Source organism: Arvicanthis niloticus, unplaced genomic scaffold, assembly GCF_011762505.2.
Source record: "Arvicanthis niloticus isolate mArvNil1 unplaced genomic scaffold, mArvNil1.pat.X pat_scaffold_1019_arrow_ctg1, whole genome shotgun sequence".
Lineage (NCBI taxonomy): Eukaryota > Metazoa > Chordata > Mammalia > Rodentia > Muridae > Arvicanthis > Arvicanthis niloticus.
This window is the reverse complement of record NW_023045046.1, coordinates 784-27,824: the sequence shown is the minus strand read 5'-3', so window position 1 is coordinate 27,824 and position 27,041 is coordinate 784. Positions and strand designations below refer to the sequence as shown.

The 27,041-nt window shown below is 44.6% G+C and overlaps 1 protein-coding gene across 1 annotated transcript in view; it reads left to right on the top strand.

Annotated features, from left to right (window-relative positions):
- The window catches only part of LOC117701412 (calcium uptake protein 1, mitochondrial-like), a gene marked incomplete at its 3' end in the record, with an annotated part of 32,300 nt that extends 5,562 nt beyond the window's left edge, over window positions 1-26,738 (top strand). Inside the window, exons 2-3 of the mRNA XM_076928166.1 lie at window positions 21,400-21,561; window positions 26,564-26,738. Of these exons, the coding sequence (XP_076784281.1) occupies window positions 21,401-21,561; window positions 26,564-26,738 (336 nt within the window). The remainder of the gene's footprint in view (window positions 1-21,399; window positions 21,562-26,563) is intronic.
- Between the last annotated feature and the right edge of the window lie 303 nt (window positions 26,739-27,041).

Genomic DNA, 27,041 nt, shown 5'->3' with positions numbered 1-27,041 from the left:
TTTACTAAAGTTTGCACTCCATCGCCCTCAGTGATGGTGGAGAACTAACCCTGATTACTTGGCAGGGCTCCTGAGGAGTCAGTAGTGCCAGCCACTTATAAGCACGTTTAGCTGCCAGTTGTTTTCTTAGTAAAAAGTGTAGAAACAGGGAGTGGGCAGTGGGGTAAACAGGAGACAAAGTTTACAATGATGCCGGGATTCAGACTCCGGAGACCAGCATCAGAGTGCAGACCTACCTTTATTGTTTATTACATGAGTGTGTATAGCTTTTTAGCCAATTAGAGTATGTTTACGTATTCAAGAGCAAATCGGGGTACAACCTGTGTTGTTTAGCAGAATCTGACTTGCCTGTCCAGGAGCCTGTAGGAGAGGGTCCAGTCCCCTGGGGGGATTTCTGTGAAGATGGGAAGCAGCCACCACTCTGGCCTTGGGTCTTTTGTGCTGTCTCAGTGGCATGCGGGGAAGCCATGTCAGATCAGATACCGTATACAGTGGATCAGGAGTCTCGGGAGCCTGTGTGCCTTGCTCTCTGTCCCACTTCCTCCTCCACCAGGTTCCTCCATATCCTCCACAAAAAGCACTGTAGAAAGTGGGACATCTGTCGTCTTAACTGAGAATCGGATTGTGTGAAGAACTGTCAAGTGCTATGTATGTGCTGTGGCCCTCTGTCTTGGAGCCCGTAGGTGTCTGCCAGGAACAAGACTTCTAAAAGGTGACTGACTGCATCTGGATGGCTGTGGTGAAAGGCTAGTTTTGCTGACTATGGGCAGTGTCTCTGGACCCAAAGAGAGCACACCACTCTTCTTAAAACTGAGGGTAGTCGTGCTCAAGATGAAAGAGAATTCTGCTTGGGCAAGAGGTGTGTGCATGTGTATAAAGCAGAAAAACACAGAAACTCCTGGTGGAAATCAGATCAAAACCAGAATGATCTGGAGAAAGGTGACCAGGCATGAAACAGTAGCATGGTTCATACACTAAAATACATTAAGAAAGCATTACTAATTTGTTTGTAATCATTGTCTTATAGTTATAAAAGACAGTATTATAAAGATGTTTTGGGGCAAAATGTTGACCATAATTTCCTTTGGAAGGTTCAGAATAAATACCCAGAATAGCTGGGTATGTAATTCCAGCACTAAAAGTGGAGGCAGGAATCTCACAAGTTAAGTTATCCATAGCAAACAGGAGGCTGGGGCTAGCGTCCTCAAAATCAAAACAAAGCAACACAAACTCAGCCTGAGAGAAGCGGATGAGGCAGACATGAAGACATGGTTACTCTAGGTGATGCGCATAGCGCTGTTCATAATAGCTGCATCCCTTGATCTCTGCTTACCCGTCTTAATGCCAGCACTGCTTATGTCTTTACAGTTAATCTCACGGGCTTTGTGGAGTGTGCACACTCCACAGAGTGTACCCAGCATTTGAAGAAGCAATTCAGTTGTCAGTGCTTTGACATGGCTCCCATCGCCCCTTTAGCCTAGAGGTTTTCATTCCGTGCTCTGTAGAAAACAACTCTTCCCCATTAATAATTTCTTTCTTGACTACATGTTTTCTTAGGCTCAGATTAAAAATGGGAGTAAACTCCCAAGTACTGCACATTCTGTAGTAAGGTGAAGTGTTATTTATTTATGGGTTAAGAGAGTAGATTGTAGAATCTTGAATGCTATTGTGGGAAATCTCAGTTTCTACTGTAAGGAATTAGCTAAATATTCTAACCTTGTGAATCTAGATTTCATTTTATTTGCTTAAGCCTGCACTAGTTTCTTTCCCATATATGGGAATATATGTACACATACATACATACATACATACATATATACATATGTTATATATATATATACATATATATACATACATGTACATATACACACACATATATATATATCATTGGAGATGTATATATATAAAACTGTTGGATATATATATCCATCTGTACTTTTTGTTTGCTTTTAAGTCAAGGTCTGTGTACCCCTAGCAGTACCCTTAACAGTGATCCTCCTGCCTCCATTCCAGTTCCCCTGTGCCTAGGACTACAAATGTGCAGCATCACACTCAGTTATTTTGCTCAATATTAAGCTATCCACATTATTTCTATAGGAAGGGTAGGAAGACAGTCAGACAAGTAATTACTAGATCTGGGTTTGTTTCCCAGTTTGTTGCTGCTAGCTTTCTGTTCTTAAGTTGGTAACATCTCCTTTCTGGCTTGTTGCCTTTCACACTGAAATCTTGAAAATTTCTGAGATCACTTTCATCTCTTAATAGTCTAGTACATTATTCCCTCCCCCTTTCTATGTCAATCATTGTTTGAGAGTGTTGGAGACCACCATGTGCTAAATCCTCTTGTCAAACTGTTTACGGTTTTTTGTTATCTTAAGGTTTGTTTATTTTTACTTATGTCTAAGTGTTTGCCTCTATGTCTGTGCAGCGTGTACATGCAGTACCCACAGCGACCAGAAGAGGGTGTTGGGCCTCAGGAACTGGAGTTGGAGATGGTTGTCAGCCACCATGTTGGTACTGATAACCAAATCTGGGTCCCCTGCAAGTGCAGTACCTTCTCTTAACCACTGAGCCACCTCTCCATCCTCCTGGAGCTGGAGGTACAGGCAGTTGTTAACTGTCCTGTGGGTGCTGGGAATTGAACCAGGGTTCTCAGGAAGAGCACTCAGTGCTCTTAACCACCAAGCCATCTCTCCAGCCCCTTGTATTACCGTCTAATTTCCAATTCCACTCCTAGGTACACACATAAAATAAAATTAAAAAAAAAAAAAAAGAGGATTCAAATAAATACTTGGGTATCAACAACATTATTCCCAATAACCAAAGTGTAAACAACCCAAGTATTTATTGATGGAAGATGGATGAGCAGAACGGGGCCTGCTCTGCAATAGGATAGTTTCAAAAGATAGACTGTTGTGGAATATGCCACAATGTGGATGAAACTTGGTAACATTATACCAAGTAAAATGGCCAGATACAAAAGTGCACCATTGGTAAAGGAGGCATTGGAGGAGGAGGAAGAGGAGGAGGAGGAGGAGGAGGAGGAGGAGGAGGAGGAGGAGGAGGAGGAGGAGGAGGAGGCAGAGATGATGATACAGTATCCCACTCCTGAGGATTTTTTTTTTTTTTTTTTTTGGTTTTTCGAGACAGGGTTTCTCTGTATAGCCTTGGCTGTCCTGGAACTCACTCTGTAGACCAAGCTGGCCTCGAACTCAGAAATCTGCCTGCCTCTGCCTCCCAAGTGCTGGGATTAAAGGTGTGCACCACCACTGCCTGGCATGAGGAATTTTCATATTGGAAATTAACCACAGTTTTGCATTCTTAGCGGCAGTGCATCCAAGTTCCACTTTTTCTCCGTTTATTCTCTGTGTTAGTTTCTGATAGTCTGCTGGGTAAAGTGTCACAGTGTGGCCTTATTTGCCCCCTTCCCTCTCTCTCTGGCCCTGCTCACTCTGTCCCAAAGGCTTTTTGGGGTTTTTTTTGTTCACTCTGTCCCAAAGGCTTTTTGGGGTTTTTTTGTTTGTTTGTTTGTTTCTTTTGTTGTTGTTGTTGTTGTTTTATTATGTGTAAGTACACTGTAGCTGTCTTCAGACACACCAGAAGAGGGCATCAAATCCCATTACAGATGGTTGTGAGCCACCATGTGTTTGCTGGGATTTGAACTCAGGACCTCTGGAAGAGCAGTCAGTGCTCTTAACTGCTGAGCCATCTCTCCAGCCCCTCAGTGTGGTTTTGAAGTACATTTTCCTTCTGACTCATAATGAATATGTGTCCATTCAAGTCTTCTGCCCATATTTAATCGGATTATGTGTTGTTGGACCCGGACCACCCCGCAACCCCTGCCTTGACAAAATAGTCATATGTGGCCCAGGCTAGCCTTAAACTCTTCATGTAAGCAAGGATGGCCTGAAATGCTGGATCCTCCTTTCTCTACCTCCCAAGTGCAGAGATGACTACCTGCAGGCTAGAGCCTCAGTCCCACTAGATTGGCCTTCCCTCTCCTCACAAGCAGTAAGCCCCCATGTCCCCGCAGCTCCTGTGTGACTCGGCTGTGCAGATCTCACACTTCCTGCTTGAATTTGATCATTTGCTGCAAGAGTCTCCAGAGTTCCGGGGAATGTTCTACTTAGGATTTTAGAGTCTGTGTGCTTGTTCTTGTGCGTATAGACAGGCATCGTGGAGATCAGAGGACAGCTTGCAGGAGCTGGTTCTCTCCTTCCACTCTGTGGGTCCAGGGATTAAACTCTGGTCCTTAGCCTTGGTGGCAAGTGTCCTCTGATCTATATTCTTTGCTGGTTAACAGACAATTCAGAAAAACCCATGGGAGAAATGGGATCGAAGTTTGTTCCTGGGCCTGGAATACGATCTTGTTTAACCCTGCCAGCAAGATGAACAAGTTGTCCTTGAGATGGCTGGACGCAACAACTGTCTCCTTACAAGGCGTCCCTGAGATGACTGGAGTCAGACAGCTGTTTACAACAGAAGCTGTGTAGCTATTGGGACGTCTAGTGTTCAGTAGCTAATCCTACTACACTGGCCTGGGGCCTTGGATTTACTTTCTCCCTGTGATTAAGTGGAGTCTGAAAACAAAATGGTAGCACTTAGGATAAGTTCCTTTTACTTGTTCCCAATAATAGAAAACTACACTCTGAGAGCCCAGTGGTTTTAGAGAGCTATGTGCCAGGAATCAGCAAGAAGGGCAAATAACTGCTCGTCACAAATGGCAGCATCGCAAAGATAGGTAATGTCTTCTTAATTCACTCTTTGAATTCTAGTTAAAAAGATGATATTTACATAGGTTTATATATTTATGTAATATTTTATTTTAATTAGTCTCTCTCTCTCTCTCTCTCTCTCTCTCCCTCTCCCTCTCCCTCTCCCTCTCCCTCTCCCTCTCCCTCTCCCTCTCCCTGTCCCTCTCCCTCTCCCTCTCCCTCTCCCTCTCCCTCTCCCTCTCCCTCTCCCTCTCCCTCTCCCTCTCCCTCTTTCTTTCTCTTTTTCCTGGAACTTACTGACAGAGTGAGACCAGGCTGGACTTGAACTCATAAATCTCAGAAATCTGCCCACGTCTGCCTTCCGAGGGCTGGCATTAAAGGTGTGTGCCACACAGACAAACCAAATAATCTTTTTTCTTATTTTTTTCAAGACAGGGTTTCTCTGTATAGCCCTGGCTGTCCTAGAACTCACTCTGTAGACCAAGATGGCCTCAAACTCAGAAATCCACCTGCCTCTACCTCCCAAGTGCTGGGACTAAAGGCGTGCGCCACCACTGCCCCGGTTTTTTCTCTTTTTATTTTGTTTGTTTGCTTGCTTGCTTGCTGGAGACAGAACCTCAGTATGTAACCCAGATTGGCCCTGGGATTCCCTGTGTAGCTGAGGCTGATGTCATATTCTCCATCTCCTTGTCCTTCTGGTCTCTGAATTGCAGCTGTGTGTATCATGCCTGGCTAGCAGCATTGACTTCTGTTACTTTCTAGGCAAACATTTATTTATAATTTACTTCATGTTACACATTGTGCTCAGGTGTGTGTGTGTGTGTGTGTGTGTGTGTGTGTGTGTGTGTGTGTGTGTGAGCATGCGTGCGTGCGTGCATACGCACATGTGAGTGGATGATGCATGTGCACATGTGTCTGAAGAGACCCAAGGAAGAATTCAGCACCCTGCTGGACCTTTCTCTGCATTGGTCCCTTGAGACGGGAAGCTGGAGCTAGGCTGTCAGTCAGCAAACCTCTGCAATCCTCCTGTCTGTGTTTCCACTGTGTGTCTCTGTGCTTGGGAGGAGGTGTCACAGGCACACACATTAGTAGCCGTGCCCAGCTTTTTATGTGAGTGATGAGGATTTGAACTCAGGTCCTCATGCTTGTAAGGGAGGTACTCTTGCCTGCTGCACCATCTCTGTAGCCCTCATCCTGGCCATTTGTGGTGACTTATTATCCATATTTCCCTTGGTAAGCACATAATTGCCATCAGTAATGAAACATAGTCCTGAGTTCCTGAAGAATTGTTGTCCATTAAGAGGTCAAGATGGTTAAGCCTGATCGCTAGAACTGATTAATTATGTAGAGTAGGATATTTATGGGCCTCTGCTTATTAGAGCAAAACAGACTGAAACAAAGCACACAGCAGCAGCTCGTACTGTTCTGCGTGTTCGGTTTCTCATTGTCTCGTTTGAGTTTAATGAAGTCCCAAAGTTTACAACAGCACTGTAAGTGAGCAGGAGACTCTTGTTAAGTGCCTGGCCAAGAGGGGGTGTGGCCCCAGTGACAGAGGAGGCAGACTTGGAGCATCTGAGCCCACTATTGTAAGAACAGCTTCTTAACATAGCAAAACACCTCCCCCTTTTCTTCGAAAGAAAAAGTACCTGGGAAACTTGAAGTTAGAGCAAAAGTTAAAGTCCAGTGGGGGCGGGAGAGCGAGTAGGCATCTATCCTGTGAAATCCCTCAGATTGTTTGTCAGCCTGGCATGTTTGTTCTTAGAGAGACCATAAATAGAGGCAAATTGTTGTAAGGGAGTATGTATAGCAGTGTTTACTTCTGTGAATACTAGGGAAAGGACACGGAATGGTTATTTATATAAGAAAAGGCTTCATTTGGCAGACATATATACCTGATATATGTGTGTGATTGTCTATAAACACATTATCCTTACAGATTGGCCTGTACTACAAGTAATTCTTCTCGGCTGAACGTGACCATGAGTGGTATGTCATTGACTCACACATTTATTCCTACACAAAATTGTTACTATGTTTTCTGGATGAGTACCCTTTTCCCCTTGTGGAAATTGAGCCTACTACAAATGGCAGATGAGAAGGGATTGGGAGGGGCACTTGAACAGCAGAATCCTCGGCAGACGCAAGGAGACAGTCTTACTCAGTCTGATCCCTTTATTCTGTCCTCTTGTGCCGTTTCTATACCTCAGAGTCTGAGCGTTTGATCTCGGACCACTCATACAGTGTTCTGACTCTGTGTTCTGTGAAGAATTAAGTGCATCTGTGCTGGCCACTGTTTGGCATTTTTCCTTTACTAAAAATGTACTCTTCCTGGGTCAGTCTCAGCATTTTTGAAGTTTAGCTTTAGTCACCCAGTTATCTTGACATGTTAAAGCTTTATTGACAAAACACATTGTATCCTAAACAGATTGTCACATTGTGATTAGCTGATATGTAAATCACAAATGAAGCTATAGCTGTCAGCTTACATGAGCCATTTGATTGTTTCTATCATAATTAGCTCTACCTAATAACTTTCATGTGGTTACATGTCATTATATATATGTGTGTGTGAGTATATGTGCACATGAGTGTGTGTGTGTGTGTATGTGCACAAGTGTGTGTGTTTGTTTTAAGACAGTGTATTTTGTAGCACTCAGACTCACACAAATCCACCTGCCTACCTCTCTACTTCTGGAATTAAAGGCATATGCCACCATGCCTGACTTAAGACATATCATACATATAATAATAATGATAATGATAATAATAACAACAATTTTCAAATTTAAATACATTTGCATACTATTTAATAAATATGTCCTTTGTTGTAGAGGCATTAACCATGAACCTTGGATGGAAGAGAAGATTGTTTTTTTCGCATACACATACACCATATAGAAATCCTTTAACCAGACATTGGTGGTTTTAGCCTATAGTCCAGCTAATTGGGAGGCAGATAGAGAAAGATATCTTGAGTTCAAGGTAGGCTGGATAAAACTTCCTAATTGTTCTCTTTTACAAAACAGATCTCATTCTGTAGCCTGTGCTGTCCGCAGACTCATCACTGTCTTCTGCCTCCGCCACACACACACACACACACACACACACACACACACTTTAAAAAATAATTGTAGAAATATAATTCATGTGCAACTGTCATCTAGGTTTGGGCTCAAAAAACAAAAAGCAGACAAGAAACCGAACCTATTCCTTTGGGGCTGGAGAGAGAAGGTTAAGAGCACTTGTTGCTCTTCCAGAGGACCCAGGTTGGGTTTCCAGTACCCACATGTTGGCTCATAACTATTGTAACTCCAGTTCCAGGGATCCAGAGCTGCCTTCTAGCTTCCATGGACACCAGGCACACACATGGTACACACATATGCATGCACACAAACACACATACACGTAAAATAAAAATAAATATTTGAAAAGTTTTAAATGTCTATATCCTCGACTCCAGAAGTATCATTTCCTTGTTGAGATGGTCCCTATCTTTGTATATGCTTAGCTTTTAGCAGCGAATGTAATCAATAATCAAGATTAGAATAGCTCCCTTACCTCCAGAGAGTCCCTTGTGCCCCTTTGGGGTCATCCTGTTCTCTCGCCCTCTGACCTTCAACACCCACTGATCTGTTTTTTTGTTATCTTTTCTAGAATGTAATATCAGTGAGATCCTACAGTGGACAGTGTGGCTTTTAAAAGCCTCCAAAATTATTATACAGCAAAATGGACTCCTGTTTTTCTTTAGTACAATCCTACAGAATGGGATACATGACTTTTAATGGTACAGACTCGTTTCACCATTACCACAAGATGTAAAAGCCTTTGCAAGCGGCTCTCTCATGCCATCTTTGTCTGGTCAGAGCTTCTCATATCTCCACTCCTTGGCATCATTGGTGTGTGTGTGTGTGTGTGTGTGTGTGTGTGTGTGTGTGTGTGTGTGCGCGCACGCACACGCATGTGTGCAGCGTTCACTGTTTGAGACTGGCTGTTTGAATTCAGTAGAATGCTTTTGAAATTCATCTGAATTGTTGTATGTATCACAAATCTATTCTTTTTTTAAACAATTTTTTGTTGTTGTTTTATGTGTATGAATGTTTCTACCTGCATGTGTGTCTATGCACTGAACACACACCTGGTCCCCATGCAGGCCAAAGAAAGAAGGCAGAGGATGTCCTGGAACTGAGGTACAGTTGGTTTTATGCTGTCTTGTGGGTGCTGCAACTCAAACGCAGGTCCTCTGGAGGAGCAACACAAACTCTTAGCCATTGAGCTATCTCTCCGGCCTTGACAAATCTATGCTTGACTATAGGTGTGTTCAGTTCTACAGCTGTACCACAGTTTATCCATTCAGCTGTTGTAAGACATTGAACATTTTCCTTTTGGGCAACTTAGAGAGCTTCTATAAACACTCGTATGCAGATTATTCTTCTTTTTAAAATAAAGTTCTATTTTTCTCGAGGGTAAATGTCTTCAGCTGAATTGCTGATCTTGTGGGGGCAGCATGTTTAACCTGAGAAGACAGCAGCTGTCTTCCAGAGGGCCTCTGCCATTCTGCATCCCCGCAGGAATGTCCAGCAGCTCTCTTTGCTTTGTGTCCTCGCTGTACCTAGATGGTTGTCTTTCTCCTGGGCATTCAAATGGCTGTACCACGGTGTCTCCTTGTGTTTTTAATCTTTCGCTAATGCCCAGTGATACTGAATACTTTTTAAATATGGCTGCCTATGAATGTAGCTGCTGTCAACATTTGTTTCTAAGATTTCTGTGAATATGTTTTTGTGGATCGCTGTCTCTATGCAGCTGAGGGCAGGCACAAGGTAAGGCTAGAGCTATGGTTGCACAGTAGATAAAGAAGGCAGGCTGGGAGTTGTAGGGATGGGAGAGATAGAGACACACAGGGAAAAGGAAGGAAGATAGAGGAAGAGAAGGACGGACCAGGTCCACGTGGCTTTAAATATGAATATCATAGAAGGGCTGGATTAATACAGGACAGTTTGTCCAGTCTAGGTGGGCAGCTTATATCAGTTGGCTCGGAGTTCATTTGTGTGGGCGTTTTGTGGGTTGAGAATTTACTGATATAAACCTGACTGATAAATTACAAGCCTCTAGAGTTTTGATTTTACCGGGTTACTGGGATTTGTGACAGCTAACCACAGGGGGTGGATGTCTGGGAATGCAAGCAGGAGCCACAGCCATAGAACCTCAAGTTGGGTGGCCACAGCATTGGGGGCGAGGAAACTGCTTCACTGGAGCATAGCCGGTGCTAACGTGGGGGCTTTTTTTAATCTTTCTCACAACATGTTTTCTTAGGGTAAATGCCTAAAATTTAGATTACACTTTTCATAAATTGTTAAAAAAAAAAATAGGTAGAAATAGAGGAACACTGAATGCAAGCAGAGGATACACAATCGACTCTTCTCAGTGACTCAGCCAGGTACTCCCCAGCAAACCCGGGGTCACTGCAGACCTTGTTAGCATGCCAGAATATCATGCTGCACACCATGAAGCAAAGTGAACAACAGAACAGTTGGAAACCAAGAATGCTGTTCCTGTTGAGGCGTGAGGTGGTTCCAGGACAGCAGGAGTCTACCCCATCCTCTCACTACTGGACAAGTACACACTAAAGAACAAGCAGTCAGAGAAAAACCACACAGTATATTCGAAACATGATGGGCTTCAGGACATAGTACTCCAAAACATGACTGTAGGAGTCAAAATATGTCACGTGGCATGTGCCTCTGGACATAAGGATCATTTCAAGCACATTATTTTAAGAAACCGCAGTTATAAAAGAAGATCTGAAAACTGAATTTTCTAAGACATTTATATGTACAAAGGAAATCTCCATTTAATGGGGTGTCTCTGGGAAGAGAGGGCTGACTGAGTCACTGGAGACTTCTCAGTGCAGACAGCACCCACTGAAGTCTGCACTCACAATGGTACTCTAAAAAAACCATAATATTCCTTTATATTGCTTCTTTGTGAATTTCCCATCATGGGTATCAATCCTACTCCTCTCTCTCTCTCTGTCTCTCCACATCCCTTGCAACCCCCTACCAAAGAGAATAAACACCCAAAATTAACTAAACTACAGAAACATCTTGTTGTGGAAGCTGCAGTGTGTCACAGTGTGTCCCACAGTGTACCCTTTTGTCCACACATCTTTACTTGCAAATGTTCACTGCAGTGAGTCACTGGTCTGGTGTGAGGCTTCTGGTGTCTGCTACACCAACAATCCTGGATCTTCACCCACACTTCTCTTGGATAGCCGGTTGTTGCCCTGTGTCATGGAGATCCGTTGTGACTTTGGATCTGCCGGATCAGGCCTTTTGTGTGCTCCAGCAGTTTACAGATGAGATATAGATGCTGGGGTGAGCCAACTTCAAACCCTGGATCTGGACCTGGATGTCAGCTGAGTTGGTCAGCTTACCAGCTCTCCCTCACCCACACTACCATGTGAGCTCTCCAGCACTGTCCTGGCTAGCTCACTCAATGCCATAGTTGTCAAGGGGCTGACTCAGTTCTCCTGTTCTCACACTCTTGGGGCTGGCTCACCGGTGCCCAGACCACCAGTGCCAGCTCTGCTGTATTGCCCAGGGCCCACTCTCCTGAGCCAGTAAGGGGTAGGGCCAGCTCTCCCTTGGCTCACCCTTGCTCAGGCACCAGGACCAGCTGCTCTACTGTGCTACCAAGGCATTGTGCAGGGCCTGCTCTCCTGAGTACTGCAGCCAGTGAGGGGCTGGGTCAGCTCTGCACAGCCCTTAGACACCAACATGGTCCCAGATGGCAGCCAAGGATGTCTGCATGGTCTTCGGTGGTAATGTGAGCCATGGGACTGACACAGACCCCCACTGCTATGTGGCCATGGACCCAGCCACGGCCCTCAGCAGCAGTATGGGCCAGAAGTTAACCATGGCCTCAGGCCTCATGGCAGGCCCCTCCCATCAGGCTGGTCCTCACCATCTCTCTTCTCCAGTTCACCTCTCTTCATAATGCTTCTCTGTCTCCTATCTCTCTACTACATACTTGCACATTGTAATGGCTTCTGTGAACAGAACTAGCAGGCTTCTGGGTGTCTTCCACATACGTCGCCCCATGACGGTACTCTTAACACTATTGTTGGTTAGCAGGGTTTGAACCCAAAGTATTTTTAACTTTTGTACATGTGTATATTGAGCACACTCCCCCGTATAGCTCCATCTTTCCTTCCCCCTCTCTCTCTTCCCATTGTTTGCTGTATCCCTGTGGCAGGCATGTCCAGCCTATAGGCTTTGAGACAGCCTACCACAGACTCATAAAGTTAAAACATGTTTTTTTGTGTGATTTTTCTTTTTTCTTTCTTCTTTCTTTCTTTTCTTTTCTTTTCTTTTTTTTCTTTTTTTTTCTTTTTTTGTAATTTGCACTGTTTTTATTAAAACTTTTTGTAAGTGACATCATTTTGCAATGCCAAAGGGGACAAATTGGAGCCAGTTAAGGCATGATGTCACATGCCTTTAATTCCAGCCCCATTACTTGGAAGGCAGAGATGGGTAGATCTGAGTTGAGGGCAGCTTGGTCAATCTATATAGTGAGTTCTAGGCCAGCCAGGGATATGCAGGAAGACCCTGTCTCAAATGGTGGGTATGGTGGGTAGGAGGTGCTTTTGCATTTATATCATATATGTGTACATAATTTTTGCATCTATATAAGACTTACAAACTACAGAAAGCATGCACTCTTTGTCTTTCTGAGACTGGCTTAGTTTACTTCCTATGACTATCTGCAATTGTGTCCATCTTCCTGCAAGCAACAACTTTGTTCTCTATGGCTGAGAAAATCCCATTGCATTGGCTGACCACAGTTTCCTCATTCAGTCTTCTGCTGTTGCACCTCTTGGTTGCCAGCATAGCATAGGGTCTTGGGTTTGCTCCACAGGTCTCAACCGCTGCACTGCACCTCCAGCTCTGGTCCTCTCCTTAAAGGGGCTGCTTTGTTCCAGAGGTGGATGGGATTTTTGTTGCCTCTGAAACAAATGTTTGAGATCTGCGCATCCCTGACTTTTCTCTGTGTGTCCAGGATCTGTGTGCTTTTATGTTTTCCTTGGTCTCAGCCAAGAACTCATGTAGGGTGGAGGCGATAAGATAAGAAGGCAGGCAGTCTGATCATGTTTCGGGAGTTCCCAGCCATAGAGCCCAGTCCTGGGAGACTCACCCGCATTAAGAGAAAACAACATAATGTATATACATGGAAAAGTGAATTTATTTACAGTTTTGGCCAAAGCCAGAGAGAAAATATCTGTCATCTTGACCACGGCAGAATTACAACTTACAGAAATGATGCAGCAAGCGCCAGGAAACGTGCATGTGCAGATTTCAGTGTGTGCCCCAGTTACCAGAACTGGATAGCCCTTCTCCTGGGAGATGTGCCAGGGTCCTTGGGATGGGCCAGTTTCACCCCCAGCATGATAATTTCCGCCAGTGATCATCATACCTGGGGCCCCGATGCACTCAGACATGATGAAAATTTTCTGTTGTTTTATTCCTGAATCTCTCAGGATTCCTCTTCTATGGTTCTATCTAAAGAACTTTTAGTAGGTTGTATGTTCTGTTCTGTTTTTAGAGCATGTCCATGGACAGATGATTCTAAAATATCATACTTTGACAATATAGGTGTTACAACTGTCAGTTGAATAATAGGAAAAATGTTGATTTTATTTCTGTCTGTCTGTCTGTCTGTCTGTCTGTCTGTCTGTGTGCACACAGCCTTAGCAAACAGCTGACCTAATTAGGTTCAAGCTTCAGATTTTACTTTATCTTCTAAGAGTTGTCAATCCAACACTTGTCATGGGGAATAAATTATATGGATTTATGTATTTTTTAGAAAGAGGGCCCAAAGCATTTTCTGATGGAGTCTGCCTGATAGTTTAAGAGGGAAGAAGCCAAGGATAACTTATGCCTGTGTCTGGGCTTGAATGACTAGATGTTTGGTTTTTAGAGATGAAAGGAGTAAATTGGTAAAATCTGGATTCCTGTTTGGGACTAAACTAAATTGGAGATGCCCATCAAGTAGGAGCTTAAACCTAGCTGTGACCTTATGGAAAGCATAGGCTAGAGATGACCTTTTGAGAAGAATTTACATATAAGTGCAACTTAAAGCTATAGGATATGAGGAGGTTGTCTAGGATGAGAAGATACAAAGGGAAAGTTGGTCCTCAGACAGCCTTGGAGACCTCTGAAAGGTAGGTCTTAGTCAGGGTTTCTGTTGCTCTGATGAAGCACCATGGCAGAAAAGCAAGCTGGAGAGGAAAGGGTTTATTTGGCTTACATTTCCACATCACAGTTCATCACCAGAGGAAGTCAGGACAGGAACTCAAGCAGGGCAGGAACCTGGATGCAGGAGCTGATGCAGGGTTACTCCCCATGGCTTCCTCAGCCTGCTTTCTTATAGAATCCAGGACCACCAGCCCAGGGATGGAACCATCTACAGTGGGCTGGGCCCTCCCTTATCAACCACTAAATAAGAAAATCCCTTACAGCCTGATCTTACGGAGGCATTTTCTCAACTGTGGCTCCCTTCTCTCTGGGGTGACTCTAGCTTGTGTGGGGCTGACATAACGCCAGCCAGCACAGTAGGTAGGCATTCAGCAAAGAGAGCCAGGTGTAGGAAAGTGGAAGGAGGCAGGGAAGAGCACTTAAAGCACTGCTACTGCTGCCTATGGCCAAGCATGACTTCACTTGCTGCCTGAAAGAGCAGCCTGGGGAAACAGCTGAAACAACAGGTTGCCCTTAACAGCCTGACCACGCGAACTTACACACGTCAACTATAGCATGCGTGCGTCCCTTTCAAAGACAAAAGCTGACTGCCATGTAGGCTTCTGTAAGCTCTTGCTTGCTCACCCCACTGTGGCTTCAGAGCTTAAGTGAGACTGCAGCTGGACCTGAGGGAAGGTTTTCAGGAATCATCCTGGCTTCGGTGCCCTGGTGACATCTCTCTTCCACTCTTGCTGGTGTCCACCAGTGACATTGCTTCTTTCCCACTTATTCTAGTGTTCTTATTCTAGAAAGATTCCCATATTGTATCAATAGAATTAGGAGAATGTGATGTTATAGCAAGCATAGTTAGTCATCACTTACCCATGGGGATACATTCTGAAATGGTCCATGAACACTTCAGAGTTGTATTTACATTATCTATGGCATCACTAAGCCTGTGTGTCTGTGTCTGTGTCTGTGTCTGTGTCTGTGTCTGTGTCTGTGTCTGTCTATGTATGTAATGAGATAGAGAATCTCACTATGTAGCCCTGACTAGTCTGGAACTTGCTATGTAGACCAGGCTTACCTTGAACTCAGAGATTCACCGGCCTCGGCCTCCCAAATGCTGGGATTAAACAATCTGAGCATCCATTTATAGATGGAGTCAGACCATGACCCAGAGTGGTATATGACTATTTTGAAGGTGAAGGAGTAATTATCTTTTCAGGTGCTTCTTAAAAATAAGGCAGGATCAGGACAGAAATTAGCTAGGGTTTGGCAATATGAAGATTACCCTGATAAGAGTGTAACATTAACTGTGATAACAGTAAGAGTGGCATTGGCTGGATCAGCAGGACTAACAATCTCACTGCAGTGTTACACGGAGGCTGGACTCTAGGAGAGACAACTGAGCTACGATGTCGCTGAGCAAGCCTGGGGGGACTGAGGCATAACTGTAGAATATGGGGTTAAGTGAGGACTTAAGTCTTTTTCATTTTATTTATTAAATTAGTAATGTGCAGGCTAGTCCCTATGAAGGTCAGATGGCAACTCTGGGGAGGTGGCTCTCTGTCCTGTATGGGATCTGAGGAGCAGACTCAGGTCAAGGTTTGCACACAGACACTTGCTATGCCATCTTGTAATATTTCAGAAATCCAGTAAAAAGGAAAGATCTAGAAAAAGAGTTTCTTTTCCTTCTTCTGTAATTTACCCCTTTACAGTTTAGTTTGCCTTTTGTAACCATTCCCTGGAGGCTGTCCTCCTGTTAACTCAGATTCGCCTTCAAGATGCTCTGCTAGTCTAGTCTGGTGTAGTAGTGACTATGGTTTCAGCTACTCAGAAAGCCTGAGGCAAGAGCATTGCTCGAGTCCAGGAGTTTGAGGCCAGCCTGGGCATCGTAGTGAAATCCCATCCCAACAACGATGACGGGCATTCTGTGGACAAAGGTATTTCAGCTTTCTTGGTAGACTGTGTACCTGAATCCAGATCATGCTTGTGGACTTGAGTGCTTAGTGCTCCTGAAGTGTAATGAGCTATACACACAATGTAGTGCTTTCCGCTGACTACCTTTTAAAATGGATTGGGAAGGAAAACTACTCTTCCTTTAGCTTCGAGGTCTTCACTTGGGTTCATTGTAATGAAAAATAGATTAGTGAAGGGAAAAAGAAAAAGAAGATGGCAGCTTATTAACATACTTATATATATATGGGAAAATGAGATCATTTCAAAGAGATAGAGTAGACTTCAAGGTTAATTCGATCCTCTGCTGAAACCAAGGGGTCTTTTGCCTGCACCTCCTGTTTTGAAGGAGGATCACTGGATTTCAGTTGCGCACCACCGCGTCTGGCTTTTTGAAGGTGGGTTCTGTCAAGCTTGTGCTGTGGCCTCTCTCTGGGCTCTGTCAGGCTTGTACTATGGCCTCTGCCCTCTGAACTCTCCCACTGCCCTCTCCTCGTTCTCCAGGGCTCCTCTCAGACTATGCTTTCTTATCACAAGAGGTTTTTTTTTTTCAAAGAAAAAAATTCTCTCTCTCTCTCTCTCAATCTCTGTCTCTCAATCTCTCTCTCTGTCTCTCTCTGTCTCTCTCTGTCTCTATCTGTCTCTCTCTCTCTCTCTCTCTCTCTCTCTCTCTCTCTCTCGTGTGTGTGTGTGTGTGTGTGTGTGTGTGTGTGTGTGTGTGTGTGTGTGTGTGATAAAAACTCTCACTTTGGCACTCAAAGATCTTCTCAATTGAATGTGGCTGACCTAGTCTCCCGGTTGTCTCAGAGCAGCTCTGCAGCCTGTGTGCTGGCTCTATTCCTTTTTGTCACATTGAGACAAAAGGAGTCCTTTCTTCTGGTGATGACCACAGTCTCTCCAGCCATATGTGTTCTGTATGCTCCTTGTTACTGCTGCCAGAAGCAAAGCTATTCATATCTACACATGCAGACATCTGGGAAATGTTCATTTAAAAATGAATCAGAAAAAAAAAAAAAGATTCAGAAGTTATTGGGTAGGAGGAAAAGATAAGGTCGGCCTCTATGTTGGGTTTGATTAGCACATGTACAGAAATGGGAGATGAGCTCTGGGGTCCGGGAGGCTACTGGGATTATGTAACTGAGGCTTAAGTCACAGGAAGTAAATGTGTCCCCATTTGGTCTGTACAGACAGCAGATAAAGTTCCAACGATGAAAGTGGACCTGGCCAGGGACCTTCCCTCAGCCCTAGGGAAGAGTCAGCAACAGGCCAGTGACTGAGTCTGATGTGAATCCTGATAGCCAAATACAGTTATTTTAGTAAATTAGAGGTTGTTAATATACATAAATATTAGAAGTAAGAACCTGTGTGATTAATACTATACAGATGTTTCTCATGTGGAAATAGTTAAGTAGTGCAAGCCTGTATATGCCTAACTGTGTGTCTACAAAAGGAATAAAAAAACATTTAGAGGAAACTCAGAACTGAGTTGTGAAGCAGATCTATGGGTAAATATATTGTCTTGGGTAGATGCATGCCAAGTCCAGGGTAATTTAAATTACAAAGCAGTGTGCTGTGTATTGGGGAACTGGACCATGCAGGGTGGAGAAGGGGCCTGGAGGGAGAGGTGAGTAACTCTAGTGCATACCTTACCAGAGGTGAAAGGCTCTGCCTTCCTCTACATCTGCCTGGATAGAGAAGGAAAAAACCAGTTGTGGCCTCCAGGTCATTGTTGAGAAGGAAAAAAAATCATTTTTCAATAATTCTTTTGATGGAAGTGCTTAAAAAGACCCTAAGGTTTGGGAATGTCCCTGACTTTCTGCCCTCCGATCAGAATTTTGAGCTGATCCAAGGCTGGCAATGACATGAGATAAAAGCTGACTGAGCAGCCTCTGCCATTTCTAGTCTTTGTTGCTGTGTTGGTGTCTGCATGTGGAGGCCAGAGGCCAGCCTCAGCCTTGGCCATGATCTTTAGGCACCATCTACTATCTGGCTGTGGATTTGTTGTTGTTGTTGGGTTTTGTTGGTTTGATTTGTTCTTGAGACAGGGTGTCCCTGGCCCAGAGTTTGTCAAAGCTGCCCATCAATCTATCTGCCTGTCCTGATTTGTTTTGTTGGAGTTTAGTTGTTGTTGTGGGACAGAGTTTCACTGTGTAGCCCTGGCTGGCCTGGAGCTCACTATGTAGATAACTCCAGAGTGCTGGATTAAAGGCGTGCACCAGTATGCTAGGGCTTAAAAAAAATCAGCATGGGCTCTGAGAACTGATGAGGTCTTCTTGTGTTTATAAAGTACCACGGAGCCCCCACATTCCCACACCCATTTATAATTTATTTCTACTTTTTAGATAGCATTTTATAAATATTATTTTTAAAATGTTTCAAGGAGCTGGCAAGATGGCTTAGCTGTTACAGACCCTTGCCACCAAGCCTAACAGCCTGAGTTCAATTTCTGGGACACACATGGAGGTAGAAGAGAACTGACTTTGAAGACCCCCCATACTCGGGAGACCCTTCCTCAAGCCTCCGGAATCACGACCACCCAAAAATCACAAGAAACCATACCTGGATGCAATCAGCAGAGGTTTATTAGGGGAGGAGCCGGCGGTCAAAAACGACAAGCTCTTTAGCTCCAAGAGCAGGGTTTTTGGCCCCATGTGGTAGGTTAAAGGGTCTTTTATAGCATGGGGTGGGGGCAGGAAGGCATTTTCACGCGCTTACACATGATTGGTTGTTTTACAAATTTTGAACATAGCACTGGGAAGACCAAGGGAGGGGTAACCAAGAACAGTGGAACATTTCAGAGAAACTAGCCCAAATGATCTAGAGTCATGTGAGATCACTCTGCACACTCATTCTTCTCAAAAATGTGGTTTTCACCATGCTATTGTGTCCTATCCTCCCATTTCAGATTACTATCTTTACTTTTTCCGGCTATAGGGCTATGGCCCCACCTAGGTGATAGCATCTTTATCTGTAGTCAGGAATGCCTTCCTGCCTTGGGCGAGGCTTGGGGAATGTAATCCAGCAAGTGTCCTTCACCTGGAATGTGAAGGCCTGAAATCTTATTTTCAGTTCCGAGTTCTGTAAGGCGGAAAAATCTACACATATTTCATAAAATGGCCTTTATAATTTTTCACTCTACAACTTCTGTCTGTTTTCCTCTGGCCTCCAGACACATGCCATGGTACCTATGCATGTACACACACACACACACAAGCATGTAATAAAACATTATAAGTGTGTCCTGCCTCCTTAGAATATTGTCTACTGGTCATCTCTCAGATGACTTTCATGGCCAGGCAGCATGGATTTACTCAGGTCATTTTAGTGACAGTGCCTCAGTCACTCTGTTGGATGTTGACTTAGCCCTTGGTTGAGACAGGGAAGAGCCCCCAGTCTTCGTGGCTCTCACTGCCAGACAGCATTCCTGTTCTGAAGATCTGCTGTGCTCAGCTGTTTCAGCTGGAGCTGACAGTGGTTTGTGGAAGCCAGGTGGAAGGGCCAGTGTCTACTTCCAGAATGATCTCTGGGTGACACAGAGGAAGACTAGCAGCAGCATGTCCTAAAAGGACTTTTCAGAACTTGTCTGCATTCTACTGGTCAGAGTGAGGAACATAGTGAGACGTACCCCAAATTAAAAGATTAGGAAAGTGGAGTTAGCCTCTGGGATGGGGGGTGTAAAGGTGAGTGTCTGTTGAGCAGTAATATGAACAAATACGGATGTGTCTGTCTTATGATGAACAAAATGTCTGTTTATAATTAGTCACCCGGACATGGGACACAGGCCTCCTCTCCATCAGAGCTCATTAGGGTGACACTGGCCACAGCAGTGTCACAAGAGCTTCTTCACAGCTGTGTCAGGCATCCTTGACATCTGTAGGGAACATGTGTGTGCTGTCTTCTATGTTCCTTAGGGGACTTGATGGTTTATAGTGCCTCGGCTTATTTCTCTTGAGGGCACCCTTCGGACAGTATGTGGGCTGCTTCCAATGCCCTGGCTGCCAGGAAGGTGGGTGCCATGCACTCTTGTCTGCTCTGTGGATTTCAGCACAGCTTTCTTAGCCTTTAAAACCTTTGTTTTGGTGATTGAGAAGGACAGGGACTTCACTTTTGGTACCATCTTGGTGAGGTCTCAATACAAAGCAAAACATTAAAGCAGCGGTTCTCAACACAAACGGTCCTCAACCCAAACGGTTCTCCAATGGTCTTTAACAGGGGCTGCATATCAGATCGCCTGCATATCAGATATTTACATTACGATTCATAAGAGTAGCAAACTCACAGTTATAAAGTAGCAATGAAAATAATTTATGATTGGGGGTCATCACACACGGGGAACTGTATTAAAGGGTTGCAGCACTGGGAAGATTGAGAATCACTGCATTAAAGGAATTGCTTTCTTTAGTGATATTTTAACTATGAAATGAAAAGAATCTGGTAGGGAGGAAGCTTTCCAAGGGCTGGGAGTGAGAAAGATTTAAATCAAACTTCAATTACTTTAATGGCAGCATCTCTCAGCATTAGCGCACGAAATAGCAAGGACTTCCAGCTAAAATGTGGCACAGTCTAGCCTCAGGCTCCGGACCCCACTTCTCTCTTGCATGGACTTTCCGCTTAGTCACGCTTGCACCTGTGACAAGAGCAACTTTCTCCCTTTAGACTTCCTGTTTCTCACCAGGAGCTGGGAGGTGGGGGGTAGGGCTGTCCCTTCTGATTCTGTGTGCTCTCACTGTTGCCTCTGTGCCATTCACACCTCAGTAGCTTCCCCTGATCCAAGGAGAGCGCCTTACCAACAGATTGTCCTGCCATGAGTTCTTATGGCTTTTCCTGGCATTCCCCCAAAATGGCTTTCTAGTACATTTTGCTGATATGATACCTTTGTAAAATTCCCAAGTTTCCATAGCTTTGTCCTCTCCATAAGATCTGGGAGTCAACTGGGCAGTGGTGGCACACGCCTTTAATCTTAGCACTTGGGAGGCAGAGGCAGGCAGATTTCTGAGTTCAAGGCCAGCCTGGTCTACAGAGTGAGTTCCAGGACAGCCAGGGCTACACAGAGAAACCCTGTCTTGAAAAACAAACAAACAAACAAAACAAAACAAAACAAAATAAGATCTGGGAATCATCCCTGGTTGGGATGGCCCCTTTTGGGTGCTCTCTGTCAGCCCTGGGAGTGTGGCTGCATCCTAGAGCTGCCATCTCTTTACGTCTGTGTGGCCAACTCTCCTGTTAAAATTAACCGTATTTTACATCAGGATTTCTCTGTTTAAGTGAGCGCATGGTTTCTGTCTTCTAATTTAACTTTGACTGATTCCTTTGGCTTATGAGTAGTTAAGTAGTAGCTTGCCTAAGTTGTTCTGAGGCCAATACCTGCAAAACAGGATGATGTCTGTCAGTATTACATCAGCATTTGGTGATGTAGCTGCCACCACCACCACCATCATGGTCATCATTGTCATCACAAGCAGCAGCTAAAAAGTGACGTTTCTGTCATTTGTCCACAGGATGTTTCGTCTTAACGCCCTTTCTGCGTTGGCAGAGCTAGCCGTGGGCTCTCGCTGGTACCATGGAGCATCACAGCCCGCACAGACCAAACGAAGACTGATGTTGGTGGCGTTCCTGGGAGCATCTGCAGTGACTGCAAGTACCGGTCTCCTATGGAAGAAGTGAGTGTTATTTCTGGCTTGGTTTTACATCAGAATGTCCTTGCTGAATCATTTGGCATTGATGATGTTGGTCTATGGAATAAGGTTTATCAGATAGTTGTGCCCCCTGCCAGAGCAGAGAGCACAGTTCATCCTGCTCTGCCTGCTGCCCCTGCTGCGTGTTTGCATCACAATGAAGCATCGCTTTAGAAACTTCAGACTTTGGTGGCCACAGGAAACTAATCCCCATACTCTCGTATCACCTGGTCATTTTCTTCCTCCTTGTTGAACCTTCCCTGGAGAGAACAGAAAATGTGGTGAGCCACGGTCTTCAATTCTTCTGTCTCTGCCATACTTTGTGTTTCTCTTCTGCCTCCTCCACTCTGTCTTCCGGTTGTTATCCTGACACTTGGCTTTCCAAACCAGTACATTTTAGAAGTACATTCTACTGAATAAGTATATAAGAAAATGTGCCCATGTAAAACAAATAGTCCCATGATTATTATCAAATGCATATAGCTGTGTAACCACCCCCAAATAAGAAATAGAACATTTCTACCAACCCATAATGCCCTCCTGTGCTTGTTCCACGCCAGTTAATGTCACCCACAATTCCAAGCAACTGGTTAGTTGATTTCTGTCACTATCGATTTATATTTCTGAAACATGACATAAGTGGGGTCATTCTTGGAGGCAGGTTGGTGGCATAGCCTCGAATCACAGCCCTAGGGATTACAGAGGCAGGAGCATTGACAGTTTGAGGGCAGCCTGTCTTTTCAACAACTTGTGGCAAAGTAATAGCAATGTCTTGGCTATGTCTTCTTTGACTTAGCCTGATATATATCCATTTGCATCAGAAGTTGGAGTTCTTTTGCAATCAGATAGTGCTCTTTTATAAGGGCGGCACAGTTTATCCGTTTACCAGTTGCTTGCTTCTACTTGTTTGTTCTCATTGATAGAAGCCTCCTTGAAATTCATATGTAAGTCGTCCTTTCCTTTGGCTAAATACATAGGAATGTATTTGCCAGGAAAATGTAAACTTGATTCAAAACTGTCAAACCGGGGCAGCGAGATGGCTCAGAGGGTAAAGACTCCGGTCAGCAGACAAGATGAGCTGAGTTTGATCCCTGGGACCTGCATGGTGGGAGAGAACAACTCCCAGACTTGTCCCCTGACCTCTACTCTCACTGTGGTGGACGCCTCCCCACACATAAATAAGGGTAATAAAATTTTAAAAAATAGTATTTGAAACAAAGTAAAACCCAAACCGTTTTCCACTGGGTTCTGGGCACTGCACCACCGCAGTCTGGCTGGGTAGGGATCCTGTCCCTGCTCACTCTGTACTCTTTGCTCAGAACACTGCATGGTTCCTTGTGCTTTGCTTTGTGCTTCCCGACAGCTGCCAATGCCAAGCCTCTTCCCAGAATTGGTGGCCATTTCTTTGGCCTCCTTTGTCGATCATCTATTCAAATTGCCACTAAAAATTAAATCCTTTTAAAAGATTTCTGTCTATGTCTACGTGTGTATATTTGTGTGGGGTATGTGCGCATGCGTGAGGGAATCATTGGGTCCCCTGGAGCTGGAGTTACAGGTGCTTGTGAGCCCCGGACATGAGTGCTGGGAACTGAATGTTGATGCTTTGATAACTTTCAACTACTTAAAAATTGTAGAAAGCATCCCCCTCTCAGACTCAGAGGCTGACGCAAGCCAGGTGGTGGCGGTGCACACCTTTAATCCCAGCACTCAGGAGACAGAGGCAGGTGGATCTCTGTGAGTTTGAGGCCAGCCTTCCCTACACGGGAGAGAGTTCCAGGACAGCCAGGTCTAGAGAGATGGACCCTGTCTCAAAACAACAAAAAAGAAAATGGCAGCCATTGTCTTCATTTGTATACTTGCTGGTTAGTCCACCAGCCTCTGACAGATGGCTCTAAGCCCGAAACCACACAGATGGCCATGGTTAAACTCAGTAAGTCCCAAAACAAACCAAAAAGGTTTGAATGTGGGAAAGAAACTTCTAGTGGGTGACTGACAGTAGTGTGAGGGGCATAAGAACAGACATGAAAGTAGGGAGAATATACTATCTACAGTGTATGAAATTGTCAGAGGGGTGTGTGTGTATCAGTATGTGTCTGTGTGTGTCTGTGTGTGTCTCTGTCTGTCTGTCTGTCTGTCTGTCTGCCTGCCTGCCTGCCTGCCTGCCTGCCTGCCTGTGTCAGTCAGAGGATGGCTGGCTAGAGTTGGTTCTTTTCCTCACTATGGGCTTGAACTAAAGGGTATTGATAAACTGAAGCCATCAGGATTGGTGGCATCAGGGTTGGTGCCATGTTGTCAGCCTGAGAAATTCGAGGGACATTTTTGCATCTGCTTGCACGGTTTCTATCCTGTGCTCTCTGTTCCTTTCATTGCCCCACACTTCTTTCCCATTTTGCTCTCTTCCCCACTTAAATTTGCCTTTCTTTGTAACTGAAGCCTTTTGTGCAGTGGCCACATTGTGGTTGCGATGGCTGGCACCTTGTGTCTTCACTTAGCATGACTTTACTTACAAAGACAAAAGCAAGGTTGGAACTGTCATGCAGGCTCCATGGTGACCTACCGTGAGAACCTTGGTGTTCTAAAGCATAGTGATCTTTCAAATGTGCTGTAGGAAACTAATTGAAACAAATCACATGTCTGATCTGCCTTGGGTCTACTGTTGAGGCACAGTCCCTGTCTCAAAAACTTAACCCAGCAGCTATCTCCACTTGACAACTGCTCAAAAAGGAATAATTAGTTTCTCCAAGGGAGTTTCATGGTTATACAAGCCACCCGTAAGGGCAAATCCCTGCCCAAGCTTTTGCTTGTATATTATGATTTCCAATTTTGTGTTTTTATGGTGGGTGTGTGTGTCTGTGTCTGTTTGTGTGTTTGTGTCTCTGTTTCTCTGCTTTTTCTTTGTTGTTTGTTTTGTTTTTGTTTTTTTTTTAATTTGCCTGTTTGTTTTCTAAAGCAAGAGAAAAAGAAGGTGTAGAGTTGGAAGGTGAGAGATGGGAAGGATCTGGGAGGAGAGGAGGAGGACCAAGGAGGAGATGGGAGGACCTAGGAGGAGTTTGGGGAGGACCTGGAAGGAGACAGGGAGGATCTGGGAGGAGACAGGAGGGACCTGGGAAGAGATGAGGAAGGGAAACTAAGATCATAACAGTTTACATTGAGCTGGGTGTGGTGGTACACACCTTTAATTCCAGTACTTGGGAGGCAAAGGTAGGTGGATCTATGTGAGTTGGAGGCCAGCCTGGTTTACATTGTGAGTTCCAGGACAGCCAGGGCTATGTAGAGAGACCTTGTCTCGAAAACCAAACGAACCAAACAAAAGAATATATTGAAAATATTATTTTCAATAAACAAGAATCTGAGAAAAAGGCTCTTCCATTATTCTGGTAAACTAATAGCAGTATACTTTCCCTCATTCTCCCCCTCTCTCCTCTTCCCCACTCTTTCTCTGGGAGCTCCTTCATCAGTCACATACAGTCTGTGTTTTCTTTGTAAAAGCTGGCCAACCTAAAGAATAAGGTTACGCTGTTAGGAGGAAGCATCTTTGAGGTATCTTGATTTGTTCTGATTTGGGTTTTTGAGATGGATCTCACTGTGCAGCCCTGGCTGGCCTGGGTTTGCTGTGTAGATCAGGCTGCTCTGGGATGTGCTGAGATCGCAGGTAAGAGTACCACACCCAGCACATTTGGGTTTTATCAGTGGATGTGGGGAGTCAGTCAGTGGGTAGAGTATTCATCATGTAAGTGTGAAGAGCTCTCACAAACCCAAACCCAAAAGTGGAAGGGCATCTGCCATCTTCCGGGAAAGTGAGAAACAGACCAGAGAATCCCCAGAAGCTCATGGACCAGCTAGCCTGGAGTCTGTCCATAGTCACAAACAACCAAGAGACCCTGTTCAAACAGGTAGAAGAGGAAGATCAACATCTGAGGTTGTCCTCTGACCAGCACACATTAGCCTGGTACATGCATGCCTGCACTTCTCCATTTCTACATACATATCACATACACACACATACATGTGCACACAGGCATATACATACACACATGCATACATATATACATACATACACACATGCATACACACACATACAAATACACACAGAGGGAGAGATTTTATTACTTTTTTTTTAACTTGTTTTTATTTTATTTCCTACTTTTATCACTGTAAACAGTACCTAGCATTTTTCATTTTAACCATTTAAAAACATTTTAGTCATATTAAATATATTCTCATGAATTAGGGCTCTGGAACTTCCTCCTCTCTATAGAATGAAGTGGTGTGCTTATTAAAAAGAATGAAATGATATACTCATTGGAAAGTAAGCATGAGATGATATCCCGGAGCAGGGGAGACGGCACAGAGTTTGAAGAGCAGATCCAGACCCAGGTTCAATTCTCAATATGGCTGCTAACAACAGTCTAGAATCCAGTCCCAGGGCATCCAGTGCCCTCTTCTGACCTCTGCTGACATGCACAGCGCGTGCGTGCGTGCGTGCGTGCATGTGTGTGTGTGTGTGTGTGTGCACTGCACAGACATACATTCAGGAAAACATTCATACACATAAAAGTAAATAAATCTCAAAATAATTAAAAGCTGATATTCCCATGAAATGAGAATGAGCATGAAATGATGACCCCACTGAAGAGCAGCATCCTGCATCCCCCACTGTCCGTCTTCAGACTGTCACAGCCTGAGACCCTGTAGCTACCCATGCCGCATCCCTCATCTGCCCTGTGCTGTAACTAAGCTCCGTAGCTAATGGAAGTGCAGTTGTATCGTATTTGCCCTTTGTGCCTAACTTACTTTCTCCAGCAGGTTGCTGCTTCTGCTTCGTGCGCGTGTGTACCAAAGGGGGTGCTGAGTATTCTCGGTTGTTAAGAGGTCCTTCATGTGGGATTCATGACAAGTGTGATGGGTGCTCCACTAGGCTGTGTGTGAGTACGTGTTAACGTTCAGAGCTTCCTGCTTAACCTAGGCTTCTCTTCTGCACCACCAGGGCTCACGCAGAGTCTCCACCATGCGTCAACAGCAAGAAGGCTGACCCGGGAGAGAAAGGGAAAACCAAAGACAGCGGGGAAGTGTCCAGCCATGAAGGAAGGGCTGCAGATGCTGTGGCTGAGCCTTACCCTGAGGAGAAGAAGAAGAAGCGTTCTGGATTCAGAGACAGAAAAGTACGGAGCAGAGTTTTGCTAGTGTATCAGAACTGTGTCCTAGCGGGGAGTCAGGCTGCCCGTCTCCTAGTCACGGTCCCTCCTGAGCTTCTCACCTCTTTATTATTGCTGTGAGCCAAAGGTACCTCGGAGTGTCAAGTGTTATGTGACAGACTTTTCCTGGGGAGTCACAACACAGACACACACACAGAGCAGACTTAGGTACAAATCCCACCAAAGGCTAACTTGCTGAACTAGTGTGTTTTATGGGGTGATTTATGGGGTCTTGAGTGAGGAGATTTTTATAGGAGTAGAAAGGACTCA